Source organism: Gasterosteus aculeatus, chromosome 1, assembly GCF_964276395.1.
Source record: "Gasterosteus aculeatus chromosome 1, fGasAcu3.hap1.1, whole genome shotgun sequence".
In the NCBI taxonomy this organism is placed as follows: domain Eukaryota; kingdom Metazoa; phylum Chordata; class Actinopteri; order Perciformes; family Gasterosteidae; genus Gasterosteus; species Gasterosteus aculeatus.
The window spans coordinates 30,148,131-30,165,905 of record NC_135688.1 but is presented as its reverse complement, the minus strand read 5'-3'; the positions used below and the strand labels follow the sequence as shown (position 1 = coordinate 30,165,905).

At 48.9% G+C, this 17,775-nt stretch overlaps 1 protein-coding gene across 3 annotated transcripts; it reads left to right on the top strand.

Annotated features, from left to right (window-relative positions):
* The first annotated feature begins 471 nt into the window (after nucleotides 1-471).
* mbd5 (methyl-CpG binding domain protein 5) lies at nucleotides 472-17,566 on the top strand. Of its 3 annotated transcripts, none has more exons than XM_078102581.1 (10): nucleotides 472-696; nucleotides 4,457-4,988; nucleotides 5,946-6,048; nucleotides 7,088-7,259; nucleotides 7,542-9,938; nucleotides 12,301-12,518; nucleotides 12,608-13,741; nucleotides 13,974-14,047; nucleotides 14,131-14,206; nucleotides 14,297-17,566. In XM_078102581.1, the coding sequence occupies exons 2-10, from the start codon at nucleotides 4,873-4,875 to the stop codon at nucleotides 14,357-14,359; spliced, it is 4,353 nt and encodes a 1,450-aa protein (XP_077958707.1). In that variant the 5' UTR covers nucleotides 472-696; nucleotides 4,457-4,872; the 3' UTR covers nucleotides 14,360-17,566. The 3 variants fall into 3 exon arrangements, with proteins under 3 accessions (XP_077958707.1, XP_077958712.1, XP_040026085.2); XM_078102586.1 differs by having other exon boundaries at nucleotides 552-794; XM_040170151.2 differs by having other exon boundaries at nucleotides 681-3,111.
* The last annotated feature ends 209 nt before the right edge of the window (nucleotides 17,567-17,775 follow it).

The following is a 17,775-nucleotide window of genomic DNA, read 5'->3' as shown; positions in this document are numbered from 1 at the left end:
GTCTCCTCTCCTTTACAGCTCCATATCTGAGCTTTTGTGACCTTTATCTATTTTATCCAGGGAAATTATTTTGCTGAACATCATTTTTTGCTTCAGTGCCTCTATGTTTCGTGCTGAATTACCACACCTGCCTTACAGATTGGTATTGTCTTTTGTCCCAACAATGTATTTATTAACATACTATGAGTATTCTTTTGAAATGTTCTTACTTTAAATGCTGCTTCCCAGGCTTTTTGACCTGCCAGAAATAATATTTTATTTTATTACCATTTTGCGTGCATTAAAATTATTTGAACATGTCTCAGCCAGGAAATGCAATATAAATGGATCCCTTATAATCAAAAGGGTGCAACGTGATTATACGAGCGGTCAGAAGGCTAAATTCAAATAATTGAAACCACGTGAACTGTTCTTTATTTGTGAAGCTCCCTCAGCAGCCCCTGGAGGCCCCCATAACCCACAATAGGAGCCACAACTCTGTGTGAGTCATCCCACCCACACATCCAGTTGTTCCTCATTCATTTCATAATTTTATTCCCGTTTTGCCATAGAGAGCTTATGCATGCGAGCTGTGGGGGTAACGTGCATCACCTCTCCCATCTGCTGCTTGATCCTGCCACGCATGCGCAGTGCGGCTCTCCATCATTTCCAATATATCCCAGTGTAGAAGAACCAGCAGAGGCAGAGAGCTAATGGGTAGGCTTCTTATTCTTATTTTTCTAAAGGTCAGAAACGAACCGCAGCCCCCACGTTTCACTGTTTCGGTACCGGCGTGCATTCGCCGCGGTGGCCGGGTAAGCACGGACTGTTTACGGTTCGATTTGACGCAGACAGAAACGTTAGTGCCTCAAAAGCGTCTCTCTCTCTTCTTCTTCTTCTTCTTCTTCGCTGTCTCTCTGCAAACGCAACGGGTTCGCACGGCTATCAGCTAGCATGCTAAGCTAACCCGTGCTAACACGGCCTGTGCCCCGGCCTTGCCTGGCCCCTTGGCTCGAAACCTAACGCGGGCCTAGCTAGCTTGTCTTTCACTTCGATAATTTGGAAAGTCGGAATCCGGGCTGGCGGGTCCGCACGCGGGCCTCACGTCGGTCCAGCTTCGCCCATCAGAACGCCAAAACGTTGCTAGCGTAGCCGAGCTCGCCCTCTAATCAATTTTCGTTACAACAAGCTAGCTGGCTAGCCGACGGTTGCTAGACAGCTGACGGTTGGCGTGCTAACCCCCCCCCAAGCTAGCAGACGCTGTATCCAATGCATCAAAAAGCACAGTCAGACAGGAGCGATTCCGCTTGTTGACACGGTCACTTTTTCAACGCGGAGGCCCGCGGGCGATGGAGTCCGGGCAGCAGGCGTTGCCACGCGACGTGCTCGACCACATTTAACGGCACACGGCTGTCGCCAAAGCGGTGATAAAGCGGCATTTGTCACAGGTGATCACAGTCTAGCTAATGGTCACTAAGCTAATTTGGCTAGCCGCTACGGTTCAGACAGCTGTGGTTGCTTTGGTTATGTACACAAGCGGTTGTCATGTTCGGAGGAATAAGTCGTGTCATGGAGCCAACTTGAGTAGCTGTCAACTTTTGAAGTTGGTGAATTTACGGGTTTCAGTCCGCCTGAGCCAGCTGCATGGGGTCACGGCTAGATGGAATGCTAGGTTGGGAATTAATGGGTTTAATCCGGTCTGAGAGACCGAGGTAGAGGTCTTGTTCTTCAGTCAGAGGAGGGCAAAGCGCGTAACGTTACTAAAAGGATTCTCCGTAAACAGTACGCGCTTTGTGCAGGTAACTTGCGTTGCTACCTGTTACCTGCTCTTTATCTGACAACATTCTGGCAAATGCGTTTCTAGAGATAAATGATCGGAATTTCATGCAACGGCGGTTTGTCCGCCACCAAAAACCTGCCCTTCGTTGCACAGTCAACCGAACGGAGAGCAGACTGACGTGACATGAACTTTCCAATCACTGACGGATAAAACCACTGCAGTCCTTATTTAAAATGATGAACAAACAAGAGTAAAAATGTGATCCAAAGTTCCCGAGGATAAAGTGTTGGTGTTTGCTGGAATGAAAATGCATAACACACATAGTGTGTCAAATTCAGCAGACCTTAAATGTCTGTTCAGGGTGGACCTATTTCCTGCAACATCTTTTAAAGTATATACTTTATTTTAAAAGGCTCTCACTTATTACTACGTATGATTACTTTTTAAATAGCTTCATTCATTTGGCGGTCTTGGTGTTGGTAACATCCTATAATCCAAATGCTAAAGTCGAGTTCACCAGCTGCTCTTTTAAGTAAATCGTAGATATTCTTTCGTCGTTACAAGCAACATGTTCTTCTATTAACCTGTACGAGAAAACGCCTGTAATGAGATCCACACAAGCCACTTTGTCTGATCGTGTTCTATAAAATCTGGACATTGAGAGGAGACGTTTTCATTTACTTGAGCTGCAAATTCTGTTACTCAAGAACCTTTTGAAAAATAGGAAATCCTCGATAAAATGATTGACTGCTTTCCCTTCACTTTCAACAAGGTGCACTTTACCTTCCTAAGTCCCAAAAGTTTGACTCTCGTACTATTTTTGCCGACCTTTCTAAAATCTTCGGTGACTCCGCAGTGGCGTTGGGCTTTGTGTGTGTCCTTGTCCTTAAACGCACACACCCTTCTGCGTATCATAACCTAATCACGAACCCTTTAAAGTTTAAAAAAGATGCAGTCGATTGCTTCTTGCAAAGAGTTTAGTAACGTTCAGTCACTGACGTTTCATATTGTCATCGTAAAAACAACTTGGACATTTTAAACAACCATTTCTTACACTGTTGCTCAATCACACACACACACACACACACACACACACCGTGCAGCCACAAAGGAGTCCAGGCTGCGTTACTGTTGGGCTTTTATTTACACGCAATGTCCTGACTACAACAACCTCTGGTGTCTTTCTGGGTCCTTTCTCGCCGTCAGTCTGTCTCCTGCTTGTTTCTGCCAACGATAGATGTGTAAAGGCCAAAAACATAATCTTAATAAAAGATCCACCTGCAGCAAAACGGTTCCAGATTAGAGGGTTCCGTGTGGGACTCGAGAGTCGGGAAATGGTGGGCAGTAAACTGGTAAGAGCTGAGATTTCATTTTGTGCCTTCACATTAGCAAGGTGACAGATTTAGATGGCGCCGCTTTGCCAAAGGTTAAAATGAAAACATTTGGCTGTGTCACCCGTAGGTTTTAATCAAAATGTCTTTAATTTGATTCCGGTCCAGGACTTTTCTGGACATTACGCTCCTCTCTTTGCACTGCCTCCCGTTTGCCTCCAATTGAGGCAAAAAAGCCCAAATACCGAATCAAAACATGAGAAATTGAGGTTATTCGTGTCACCGTTGTCAAACGGCTATTCTTGGGAAAATAATTAGTCTTTATCTTCAATATGAACCCAACGTTCGGCATGGCGTTTTCTCTGTTACCTCTGCATTCTCCAAACAGAGAGGAGGTTTCAGCGCTGCGATGGCGTCTGACACGGCGCTGCGCGCCTCTCCCGGCAGGACGTGGGGCGACGGTTGCTGCTGCGTATTTCCAGTTAAACAGAACGCGTTTTTTTTACTGTGACCACGGGCAGCACCACCCTCCTCACCTCTCTCTCTCTCTTCCTCTGTGGTGGTGTCACCGGGTTCAGCAGCTCACCGGGCAGTTATGAGTCAGCAGTACTGGCGGATGAGAGGAGGCTTTGCATGGAGCGCCGTCACTAACGCACCGATTTACCAGCTCTGATGGGGCTTCTAGCAGCGTTTTGAAATGCACTCTGCGGGACTATTTTTCTTCTATATTATCTTATTTTTATGATTCAGTTTTGGCGTCCACATTATTTACAAGACTCATTTTAAATCTGCAATATTTGTGCAATGAGGTGGCAAACGCGTTAATGGCTTACGCAGTAAAATACTGAGCTGATGTGTTTTTTTAAATATCCGCTGTTGCCTGTTCTGGGTCTTCTAGTTTGTATTCTAATATCTGGTAGTTTGGTGCGTTAAAAAGACACATTACCAAGCAGCCCTTAAGACTGGGGTGGTGCTGCTTAAGGCATGGCATGAATTATGATCTAGGATGACAGATCTAACCCCCGAAAAACGACACCGCAGTCTGTAATACTCTTGCACAGAGCTGGACCGCAGCCGAGGTAATCGTTTGAAATACTGCGTTCATGTTTCAAAGTCATGTATGGAAGTTCCAGCAAGCTCCTGTCAGCACCACGTCCGGTGAAGGATCTTTATTTAGTTTTACTTTGTATCGCAGACCATTTAAAAAGGTCCTTCCACACAAATATTGAGCATTTTGCCTTTCTACAGAAAAATGGAAATACTTTTTTAAATTTTCTTTGACTGGTGGAAGTTAAAGGGGCCATTATATCACCTGTCCACACTGACCATTTATGTATTCATCTGGTCTTCTGTTGTGCCCTCACAGGAACCATGGGAATACCACCACCACCCAACTGCGTTCGCGAGCCGATACGCTGAACACGCTCTGAGGGAATCCGTGGCAGCACAAAACCAACGGTATAAAATAGTGAAAGTGAAGCCACTCCTGGTCCAAACTTCGTCAGCCAGCACCTTCCCCAGTCGGATGGCTCCGGAAGACGAGATGCACTAATGGAAGTCCACGCACAGTTTAGCTCCGTAGCTATGAAGCAGCTGAAAGGGTAGGGTCTGCTGCGAGCTTGCCTCACCCTACCCCCCCCACCCCACCTACCCCCACCCTCTGTCCACCGGCCATCTCCTCCACCACGGCTTCGGAAGACCGCCATGAGGTGCGTTGCGAACACGCCGATTGATGTCTGATAGATATACCTCTGAGGCGTCGAGCGTAAAACCAGTGGAGCAATGAATGGCGGAAAGAACTGTGAGGCGGGGGACGAGAGGCCGGCCGCCCCTGTCCAGGTCCCCATTGGCTGGCAGCGCAGGCCGGAGCGCGGCGGCGGCGGGCTCGTATACGTAAGGTAAGAAATGGACGATGACAAATCTGCCTCTTTATTTTCTCCAGCCGTTGTTGAAATAAGAAGTCAACAATAACCAAAATTGAGCACATTGACACTTTTCTTTTTTTTACCAATTGTTAATAATAAGCTTCAAGACTTTTGCCGTAAAATGCCTGTGACGGTGAAACTCATTTAATTCAATTGAAATGTGCCTTGAATTTTGCATCATCTTGAATGACTTAAAAATGCTCATTTTGTCCCCCAAAATCATGTTCTTTACTCTGGTGAAGCTGCAGCGTGTCTGGCACCTAGTAGCTGTGAAAATCTGTGAACCATACGGTTCTTCCGGGATTCTGCCGCTAACGTTCCAGCGAGCCGTCCCGCCACTCCAGTAAATCGCAGCCCACATGTTTTCCCGGCTGGCAAACGGCAAATTGTAAGAAGCGTTGATCGTCGCAAGCAAATTTCACTCCGCCTCCTTGGAGAAAGCGGCGGGCGGCTTCTAAAGATCCGGCGAGCTTCGCCTGGTAGTGGATCCCCTCCCAGGGATTGAGTTGTGCAGACTGGAAGTTGGTGTCCTTCCCAGCGTAACAACCCCAGCGCCACAATGAACCAAAGCAGTTGGCTGGTGTCAGGTTTATTTTGGGTGTTGGAAAGAATCCTGTGTACTTCTGTGACCGTGGCCTGATACTGTCACCGCGCACCAGCTCATGTTCTTTTACATTCAAAGTGTGCGTTTGCTTCACATATGTGCAGCCGTTGATTTCTTGGTTGCAGTGAGTCTGTCGACGGTTTCCTCTCCTCTTCTGAGTCAGGAAGACAAATGCTGGGGGAGAACGAGGCCCTTTTTGAATGTTTCCCCATGAATATGTTCAACGTTAAAGTCTAAACACGATGACAGACCTTCCGAAATCCTTGCTGAACGTCGGCGTATGACGGGAGTGGCGGCGCTCTAACGTCGCTGTGTTCTGTGTGCAGTCCCAGCGGCTCGGTGCTGTCCAGCTTGGAGCAGGTGAAAACCTACCTGCTGACTGATGGGACCTGCAAATGCGGCCTGGAGTGCCCACTCATCCTCCACAAGGTAATACTTTCCGGCCCGTTTCATCTAAAACAAACAAAGCGAAACCTGCATTAGCGTCCCTTTTCCTAACGAGCTTCATTCATCAGCTCTTCTCCAAAGGTAAAAAGTGAAGAAATGGATCGGAACCACACAATTTCATTGCAAGCGTCGAATGACTTCAAATTTTGGCTGAGCTTGGGAAGTCGTGTCTGATCCGCTGTTTGAAATCACAGGTTGAAATGAAGTGAACATTTTTGACTTCTTTCTGGTCCATTTCCATATTTTTACTCTAAGAGAATTAGAAGTCAACACAAACGGGGAAACAGTATATTAAAACAGTTATTGTTGAGGTGATGCTTTAATTTTTGTCGACCTGGTGTTTCGAGTATCAAAAAGTTGCTGTGAAATGTGGCTGCGAGGCCGGTTGGTGGTTTTGTCCTTCACGCAGCGCGGTGGCTGCGGTCGGCTTGGATTAACGTCCGTCCCCATGAATTCCAGTAGAGGAAAACCGCATAACAATGTCCAGGGAAAGCTCTGCAGCATAGTCCCTTTCTCCACCCCCATTCGGATGCGCAGCATGCATGAAATAAAGACTCCCCTGATCTATGGGACGGTCCTCACTGATGATGTTGGGTGTCGTGAGGCGTTCACTGTATCCCATTACGTTGGATAAAGGATTATCTTGCTTGAAGCTAAATTTGTCCCTGATGTCGTGTCCATCAGATTAGGCGGATGTTGTTGTGTCTGCTCTATTCATTTTTTTAATAGCAGGCACTAACCCTTTTCTTTTAGATTCTTGACCATTCTTACATTTAAGGCTTATTAGTCCAATTCACATTTAGCTCTGCGGCCTTGATGAAACACTTTTTGAAGCGAGGTCCATAGTCGGTAGGATACCTACAGTAGCCTGCAAAGCTACCATGAGTTTATGGATTCACCTAATGGCACAGCACCACTTTCTCTCTCTGGCTTTTAGTGCAACATTTTAATTGAGTTTCACCTGCAACAATGAAACCTGTTATCTGTTATCTGTTCAACCCTCCAATCCTTTTTTCCACAGGTGTTCAACTTCGACCCCGGGGCAGCTGTCAAGCAGAGGACGGCGGAGGACGTGAGAGCGGACGACGACGTCACCAAACTCTGCATTCACAAGCGGAAGCTTCTGGCGGTGGCCACGCTGCACCGGAGCATGGGGACGCACCCGCCTCTGACGCTCACCAGTCCGGGGGGAGGTACCAGTAAATCCAGTTGTTTCCACCTGAAAATGAACGTTTCCGTTTGATGACGGGACGCCATCAGTAACCCTTAATATGCAGAGGTGACGTGGTTTCGTGGTGTTTGAAATCTACTACTTAAAGTGTGCATTATTTCAGCACTGATATCAACTAGTTTGTCATTTTAATGGTTCACAGCCACTGTGACCTGCGGGCAACAATCATTTTCCTCCTCTGCTTTTTGCTCAATGAGGTGCTATTGATCCAACTCAAGTGTTCCTGTTTTTGTTGGGTCTCAAGGTACATCGTCTGTGGTCGTTGCGCATTCCACGTCTCATCGAGCAATAAGGACTAAACCCCACGACGGCCTGCCCAATGCTGTTGGCCCAGACTGCAAGATTCCTTTCAAGATGATGATGATGGCAGTTGGACAGCAGCAGCAGCAGCAGAGGCTGTATCCACCCCAGGAGATGGGTGGAGCTCAGCAGCCCGAACTCTACCCGGGCTACCCCAGGCCGCAGAGGTTGAGCAGTGGGGAGCCGGGCCCCAAATCCCCTTACCGGGTGGGGTATGGGCGCATGCTGAGCCCACCTCTCTCCACTGCCAAGCTGTACGGAGATGGCTCCCATTCCCCCAGTGCAGACACTGTGGGCGGCCTCGATGGCTTTCAAAGGACCAATTCTTGTGGGTTTCCAGGAGCCGGTAGTCCAGGCTCCGCCTCCATCCACAGGAACACGAGGACGCCTCTTTCCCCACCCGGTTTAATGCTCCATGGCTCCCCCGCGGGCCAGCCATCTTGTGCCATGACAGGGAGGACTAGCACGCCCCTCTCCCCCACGGCCACTGCCAAAAGCCCTGTCATGAACATGCCTCGGGGGGGCTTCCCCCCAGGGATGGACATGTCCCGTGCAGCATTTCACCATAAAACACAACCCCCTGTGCACACCGTACCACCTCCTTCATCCATACAACCATCCTGTGCACTTCAGAAAAGGCAGTTGACCTCTGAAAAAGACCCATTAGGTATCCTGGACCCCATCCCCAGCAAGCCAGTCGGCCAGCCCCCCGGCAACGCACCAAACGCCTCCAACTTCCAGCCCAATATCCACTCTCAGGTACAAATGATGAATGTAAACACCCCCCCTCCCGCCATCGTTCCCTTGCCAAGCAACTTACCTTTACCCACAGTGAAGCCTGGGCCTGTGGGGCATGGCAGCCACGTTCAAAGGACTCAACAGGGGGGTCCAGCGTCCTCCATGTCCCCCTCCCCTGTCACGTCACCTGTCCACATGGCGGGGCCTGTCCTTGGCAGAATGGAGGCCTCTCCTCATCGCTCACGTTCATCCTCCACCTCCTCTGAACATGGGAACTTTGCATTGCCCTCGGGGCACCAGGCCCCGTGCGGCAGCATGAAGGTTCCTCCTCGTTCCCCCAGGTCTGCCATGGGATCTCCAAGGCCTTGCATGCCCTCCAGCCCCTCCACCAACAAAACTGACGTGCACCACCAGTACAAAGACCCCCAGATGCTGCCCGGCATGGGAAACTCAATTGGCCTCCAGCAGCACAGCAACCCCATGTACTCGCCCACCTCTTGCTCCTCGTCGTCATCCTCTTCTCTGGCAACCCCGAGCGCTTCCCAGAAGGGCCACCCAGGACTCCTGGGTATGCCCCTCAACCAGATTCTCAACCAACAGAATGCCGCTTCCTTCCCGGCCAGCAGTCTCTTGTCAGCCGCAGCCAAAGCACAGCTAGCAAATCAAAACAAACTCGGCACCAGTGGCAACAGCCCTGCGGGCATGGGTGGTGGTGGTGGAGGAGGTGGTGGTGGTATGGCAGGCATGGGGGCTGGTGGTGGTAACGGAGTAGCCGGTGGACACCCTGGCTCTATGAGCGGCCCTCGAGGCATGGAGGGGCACGGCACTTTAAACTCCATGCTGCCGCCAAACTCCACCATGCTGCTCAACACTCCCGAGGGTCAGAGCGGTCGGGCGGCCCTCAGAGACAAGCTCATGGCCCAGCAGAGAGACCCCATGCGCAAACGGAAGCAGTCCTCGGGCAGCGCCGCCGCCGCCAACCACGACAGCAGTAACAACATGGTCTACAACATGCTCAACAAGAGAGGCATGGGGGGACCCCACATGGCGGGGCCCAGCGCCACTGAGCAGCTTCGCAAAGTGGGCCGACTCGGAAACCTTCCCCCCAACACCTCCATGGCCCAGCTTCTTCAGTCCATGAGCTGCCAGAGCTCACACGGCCATCGTCCAGGTCTCAGCCCGGGGCCTCAAGGACCCGCACAGATGCACTACAACGACGGCACCGGAATGGCCCCTGCTGGCCCTCCGCAGAACCTCCTTGTTCAGCAGAGGCTCCGGGTGCCAGGAGACGCCATGCAGCACTGCCAGAACATGGACACCTCCGGGGGCCATCTGGGCCCTCGTCCAGGCCAGTTCCCTGACACGATAGGCCAGATGCAGGCCTCTTCCATGAGTAACTGTGGGCCCATGGGGCCAGGAGGTGGACCAGTGGGTCCTGACGGCATGCCGCTGGGACGCCCCCACGCCAACCCACCACCGCTGTCCCATGCCGGCCCTCACCCGTCACAGCAGAACCTCCTTCACGGAATGGGAAGAAACACCATGGTGGGGATGCCACACGGAGGTGGTGACGGAAGCTGTGCACCGACCATCTCTGAATCGGGTGAGACTTTTTAGCATTCTTTCATTACATTTGCAATGTTACGCCATGTTATTTAAAAAAAAATTTAAAAAATCTGACATTTGCATTTCAATGTCCTTTCTATCATGTGATCACGCTCATAATTCCTTGATTGCTGAAATGCTATTCAAAGAAATAAGATGCGAAAAAGGCTCCTATTTGTCCTGAAATGTAAATGTAGGTTTTTGATTACATATGTCCAACTGGTAGATTTTATTCCTTTTGAATTCATCTATACAAATCCTAAAAATAATAGTTTTCAAAATGACACACATACATACAAACCAAGAGTCCAAAGTTGATGTCCTGTGTAGTTAGAGACTGTGTCCACCGCTCCTCCTCGTGATAAGCTCGTGGTTGGATGAAGATGTGGTTTCTATGGTTATGGGTGAACAAAAAGCAAAGGATTTAAGTGATAGGCGCCGAGCCGAGACAGTCGGGCTCCTCCAGTATCTGTGAGCTAATGAGCAGGCCCCTCATCTTAGGAAGCTCAGCTAATTGTCAGTCAGCCAGTGTGTCTCTTTGTTTTATTTGTATGGTAGCATCAGTCAATGGTGTAAGAAGATGGAAATGGGATCTGGATCACGCTTTTAAGGGAGGCAGCCTAGATAGGGCACTCTAAAGAGCTTCTCGCTGCTAGCCGGTCGCTATAGTAACGATGGACCCTGAATGAGGACCAGAGTGAAGCTTTTGATGAGGGTTTAAGCCGTAGCGTGTGTTTGAATGATTGCGTGTGCATGCCTACGACTGCTGGTGTATTACAGGGTTTATTTGTGCGCATATGAATGAATGTGTGTGACTGTATGCTTTTTCGTGTGTGTGTGTGTGTGTGTACTGGCATTCATGGCAGCATTTGTTTTGAATGCACTGAAAAGATCTAGATCTTGTTTTTTGTTTTCCTTCCTGCATGCTGTGGGGCCGGGTTTTGCGTTTATGCATTCACGGTGCGTCTGTGTGTCTTCATATGGTTTATAATGGAGATACCACCAAGGTCTCCTGCAGGCCACCTGCTCTTATCACCAGGTGTGCCGCTATCCTCCCAGTCGAGGCGAAAACATTGGGTTGGTCGTGTGAGGGAGAGCATGACGGGACGAAGGGACGTATGATGTAACAACCCCAGTGAAATGACTGGCCTCAATGCCTCAGATAAGTGCCTCTCCTGTCTGGCAAATACGCACTCACAGGCTCTTAGGATAAAAGAATATTCTGTCACAAATGGCATGTATGCCTCCGAGTAGTTCTGTTGATTTTCCCGTACTTGAGGCTTATTTGAAAGACATGTTCGGGATCTTTAGAGCACGCAAAGCTCTTTGAATGTGGCCTAGTCACTGGCTTTTTAGCATTTAGCCTCTAACCATCTGTTTCCAGACAGCTAGCGAGCTTTGAACACGCCCCCCCCCCCCATCAACAAGACCTCCTGCCACCCAGCTGACCACCCCCCATCCCCCCAGAGGAGTAAAATCACACCACCCGACCCGAGTAACCCCCCACATCCACCCACCCAACTCCCCCAACAAGCTTCCTGGCAGTGGACAGCCCCACCAATCATCACTCGGTTCCCATGGCAACCTTCCTCGGCAACAGCCGTCACTATATCATAGCGGAGGATGTGGGGAGTTGGGGGGAGGGGGTTGGAAGCCCGGTCGTGGCTCTCTGCGTTGTAGAGGGGAAGAAAGAAAAGAGAGGGAGAAAAAAAATGGAGAACGCACACACAGCTGCCCCTCAGCTACGTAGCATCGCACCAGCTGCCCCAGTCGCCACCGTCCTCACACGCACAGAACACAACGTCAGGCCTCGGAGAGTTTGAATCCGCCTCGGCTTTGTCTGCATCGCGTTGCTGCCGGCCCTTTTCTTCATTCATTGATACGTCCGTGGCCTTGAATTGTTTTGTTTATGTTCTGTCCTCGAACGCTTTGCTAGCTGGACCGCGCAGCGAGTCCATCTGTTACTTTTGGAGGCATCCAATAGGTTAATGTGCACCTTTTTCTTTTATTCTGAAAGTCTTGACACTAGCTCAGCTTTGGCAACTTGGTCTGGATGTTGAATTTATTTGGGGCTGCCAACTTTCAGTAGATCTGCTTGTGTTTCTACGCCGTTCATTGTTTGCAAAAAACAAATGTAAAGGGTTAATGCTAATAGCAACGTCTGCTTTTATAAAAAAAAATCTTTTTTTTTTGGAATACAATTGAATAATTCTCTGGTTGGAGAATCATTTTCCAGCTACAGGGAGAGTAAACCGTGACTTTGCTGTTTGGTTTGAATGCTGAAGGGATCGTTCCCTCCAGCTCCCGTCTTTCTTGTTTTCTCCCTGGACAATTTTGTCATGCATCATCCGGTTTTGCAGGAAACCCCTCGTCCCTCAGCTGTGGCATGAGCGGCCTGCAGCCGCACGGCAGCACCGGTGTGGGTCAGATGTACCAGCAGCAGGTCCACCAGGGCATGCAGCAGGGGGTAGTGGCCTCCCACCCGGCCTACCAAGGACCACCACACTTCTCTGACGACCCGGCCTACGCGGACAGAAGCAACGCCGGCTCCATGGCCTGCCTCTACCAGAACTACCAGGTGGGGGCGATGAGCTCTCCTCCAATTGCATTCCACATTCACGAGAGAACTTTCTTTTCATCGTTGTGACCTTGCTGTTCTGCCCTCAGCCGGGGATGTCGTCTCACCCTCAGTTCCGGGAGGAGCAGCAGCCCCACGGTGAAGGGCTTCCCGGGGGGGCAACCGGCGGCGACAGGGGCCCGGGTGGAGGCCCCGAGTCGGTGGACGCCATCTACAGAGCCGTGGTGGACGCCGCCAGCAAGGGCATGCATGTAACCATCACCACCACGGTGAGTGGGACCACACAGGCGAGTCCGGTGCCCGCCCTCAGCGCCATGAGTGCCTTCACCGCCTCTATAGGGGAGCCGGTCAACCTCCCCCAAGTCGTCAGCTCGGTGCTGCACCGGCACCAGGAAGCGGAGGCGTTACCCCAGCAGGCCAGGCCGAGGCAGGTGAGGCCTGGACGGGGTCAGAAGCACATGGACGCGGGGAAGAGCACTCCAGACGGCCCCGAGGCAGGCGACTACTTCCGCTCTCCCGGCCGCGCGACTCCCAGGGCGCAGTGGGACGGGGAGACGCAGCACGTGGGGGGCTTCGACGCTCACAGCAACAGCAGCGCCTGGGGTGGCGAGGAGTTCCTGGAGTGCTCCACCCAGGTGAGGAGTAGTCCCTGCATGGAGCGTCCTGCCAGCCTGGCCCCCGCCCCGCCCTGCCCCAACGAGGGGTCCGGCGACCACGGCCTGGTCATGGCCCACGACAAGGCCTTTTTCGACGACGGCTATCGCTTCAGCAACTGCCACCGGGCCCCCGCTAACTACAAGGAGCGTCTGGAGCAGACGGTGGAGCGCTGCGTCCACATCAACGGCGCCACCCCCCACTTCAATGCCCGGGGTTACGGAGAGGTGCTGGGCCCCCCGCGGCAGGAGTTGACGGGGGACGACCAGTCGCCCAGCTCCTCCACCAGCCTGGAGGGACCTCTGGCCACAGCCAAAGACTACAGCCACTACAACGGCCACTTCAACGGTATGGCGCCCAGCCCCTCGGACACCAAGAGCCTGAGCAGCGAGGAGGACCTGCGGCAACCGGACTCTCCCTCCTCAGAGCTGCTTCACTACCGGTCCAGGACCTTCAACATGGGGGAGCTGGTCTGGGGCCAGCTCAAGGGCTTCCCACCGTGGCCCGCCAAGCTGGCCGGGGACGAACAAGTGCACAGTGCTGCCGTGCAGCTGCGTGAGCAGGCCAAGGTGAGCAGACCCGCCTGTCGGTATTTCACAGGCCACCTTCCAGACTGAATGCAGAGTGAAACAAAACAAACCAGCCGCATTCAAGGTTCTGCAGCGTGTTTTTCCACTGCAAGACTGATGCTTGCCAGCAAGTCAGTGGCAGGTCGCCTGCCAAATCTAAATATCTGCATGGAGGACTAATGACAGTCCAACAAATTCACCGTCATTGTTTTGGTGTTTGATCTCCATCCAGGTGGAGCCAGAGAAGCTGAAAACACTGACTCACGACCTGGAGGCACTCGAACGAGCCGCCAAAAGAGGCCTGAAGTAAGTCAATCTCGTTTGTGATCATCAAACTCTTGTCTGCATTAGCGTGACCGTAACTAATGACAAATCCAAATGTTCCACAGACCGGGGAAACTGAATAATCACTTGGAAGCTGCTATCCACGAGGCCATGAGTGAGCTGGATAAGATGTCTGGCACGGTGAGCCTTTGCACACACTTAAGAAGCCATTTTTTCTCCTGGTCAGTTGTGCTTGTGTTCCACCGGCGACGTGCTGCTTCTGTCCCTCAGATCCCGTCCAGAGATCGTCAGGTGAAGCTGCCCAAGCCGAAGAGGAGGAAGATATCCAGATAACATTGAATGTGTCGGCCCTTCGGAGACGTTGTTGTCTGAGCTCTCCCACAGGTGCTACACGTGGACTTTCGGTGGTACATCAACTTGACTTAATGACCACAGAAGGTGCTGGATATTCCAAACACCAATACAGTTCAAACTGAAGAGCAAGAAACTGAAAAAACGGAAAAACATTGGTTGCGATTTGTCTACAGCTCACTGAATTAACTATTTTTTTCTAGTATAAGACAGTAAAACGAACAAAAAAAGCGACAAGCATAACTTTACATATTTAAGAAAAATAGACAGTCCAAATATTTCTGATACATTTTCAATATGTATATAGATAATCCTGAAATTTCATGCTATTAAGAAATGTATGTAAATATTGTACAATGTCATGTACAAGCATACCTAATGCACATTTTATCTTTTATTGTACAAAAACAAAGCAGAGGTGTACCAATGTCTTGGTTTCTATTGAGACATGCGGTGGCGTACGGCCGCATGCGTAGGATAAATAAGAACGCAGCCTAAAGCTTTTATACGATGAACTGCGAGACGCGCTGTTGTTTCGTTACGTTTTTTTGTTGTGAGCGAACAGCAGTGGAGCGAGTTACGTCAGTTCTTCATCACGAAAGTCACCCAGTGTTCCTTTTGTATTTGGGGAAAAAAAAGGCAGAAAACAGAATGAACTTTACCAGCCCAAAGTGTTGGAGTGTCCCATCAGCGGGTCGGGGGGGGGGGCGACGATGGTGGAAGGAGCCTCCACACCAAAAGCCTGCCCCGTCGGGTTGGCAGAAGACTGCTTTGGGTTCACCAGCTGCTTCTTTTCTTTATTTGAGGGAAAACTCCACCCGCAGGCTCTTTTCAACATCCAGTGTGTTTCTGAATCATTTTCATTTCTGTGCAACTATTTGGATAATAAGTATTTATTTAAGAAGATACTGAGAAACGTAAGGGTATTTTTAATGTTAATAAGTTAATGATTAAAACAAAAACAAGCAACAGGCAGGTCAATGGACAATAATAAACAGTCAGCATTTCCCATTAGCGCAACTTCCCCAGCTATTTTGATTCAATTATTATCATTAAGCTAATTTCTTACCATGAAATACTTTCTCAACCACTTCCCGCCCCGTTTTTTTAATCAATATTAAACTGAAGCATGCAGCTTCTGGAGGTGTGACCTACATACTCTAACTGCATTAAACCGGATTACCCAGAGGACCCTGAATGCAACACAACCTAAAGAGCCTTCGGGTGGATTCCTCAACCGCTGTCAACCATCGCCGGCTGCGTTGATGGATTCCGTCATTTGGTTGTTGTGATCATGTTCTCGTGCTTGTTTGTACAGTGGTTTTTGTTTCCATGGCGATAGCTTTAGGTAGAGTAACCGACCTCCAGTCTAGATCCTCCACAGGGACACTAACGCGGTTTCCAGGAGCAGTGGAAGCATTTCTCTCATTTAGGGGCCTTGTGTTACTATGTTTTGCTTATTAATGTAAATTATTTATGTACAGTACTCCATATTTATTTTAAGCTTTACAAATATGCTAGATGGCAATAATACTACCAAGAGTTGAGAACTCAAGCCTTATATGTGTATATGTATGTTTGTTTTTTTAATAGAGATGTATTCAGAGTGTTACGAAGCTCGTGTTCCCGCTTAGGAAGCGAGCATTACAGATTGCTCCTTATTTTACAGGCAGGTTTTCTGATTTTTTTTTTTTCTGGATTTCTTGGCTAAAAGAAGAAAATGTAACAACGTCTGCGTCCAAAAGACCATACTATTTATGAATATGCACATCTGACGCCGTTAACGATGGTAATAAATGCAGTTTTAACACTAACGAAGCAAAACCATCACTTGATCAGTCATGAAAGCCACAGTGAGCCCATTATTGGGAACTGTGGACACACACACACACACACACACACACACCTCTGCTCCTCCAGATCAAAACAACCTGAAATCGCAACAGAAATATCAAGTGCAATATACCGCTGGATGGCAACGATCCTCATCTTAGAAACTCTGCGTCTGTGATTGTCTGAGACCTTCTATCTGGTGCTCGTCCTCAACATGCATGCTCAAAAACTCATGAAGTAGTAATTTATTTGTAGCTTTAACTTTGACGTGTACACACACACAGCTGGCTACAATGCATTTAATTTGAATTTTTTGCAAAGAACTCAGCGATTACAAATGTTTCTGACGATAACTTTAAAACCAAATAGCACACTACGTTGTATAGAAACCCACTGAAACATGAAGACACTACTATTGAACTATATAACTTTTATTCCTAATATCCTGAACAAACTGAATCACAACCCAGAAACAAGCCAAACCCTTCTGATTTTGTCATGGTGTACTCGGGTTTAAGAACACAACTTGGGTTGTGTGGTATTTTCTAACCAGATTCATCTTTTTGTGTTGTGCACACTGAGGAATAAAAGGGCAATTTGAAAAATGTGCAGCCTCGCGAGGTCAGATAACATTATTTAAAGATAAAGATCATCGGGCTCAACACTTGGAAGTATTTTATTGGCGTAATCCGTGTTCATAATGCCCCTAATCCTTCAGTGTGCACACCTACGTTTCTACTGTAATCTGGAGCGGAGGTCTCGGTAAAGTTCATTCTGCCCCCCCCACCCCATTCTTTGTGCAATGACATGCAGGAACCCGGTGTCATGTTGGGAACCCATGTGTTATGGATCTGTTCTTTAACCCGTTTCATGTCATTTGTGGTCACGAGTTCAAAGCCTTTCTGTGTTTGCGATGGTGTGTGTGTGCAGTCGCTTTTTAGTTTGTTTTCCTCCCGCCTGTGATTGTGTGTTGAGGTTTGAGTGTGATGGTTGTTTTTCTGCCCTCTGAATCTCACTTCCCCCCCCAGCCCGTCATTGTCAGTATTTTATTTTGTCAACTTGTAATGAAGTATATATTTTCTCACTAATATATACTTTACAAAGAATATACTTGCGTGAAGTATGAGGTGCACTTGATTGCTCTTGTTTGTTTTTCTTTTTGCATTAACGTGGACTCGGCATAGTTTGTCGGTCCATTCTTTTCAGATTGTTTGGACTTTTTTTAATGGTTTGATGTAAACAGCATTTTTTTGTAAATATTGTGAAACATTACAGGTCATGCAGTGATGCAACATTATGAATAATGTTGCACAGATGTTTAAGATATTAAAAACATGGTCACTCTTACTTGAATAATCTGGTGTGTGACGTGTATTTGTTTCTTGATTACGGTTCTTCAGGTTCTAAAATGTTTACATTTTTAAAGTGTGGAGATAATAACTAGGCTCATTTTAAAGCTATTGTTGTCGCACACTGCCCTCTAGCGGGCAAATAAGTGTTTGTCTATTAAACGAAATTTATTTCATTTAATGTAAACGAATGATCTAATGAGTCATTTACATTAT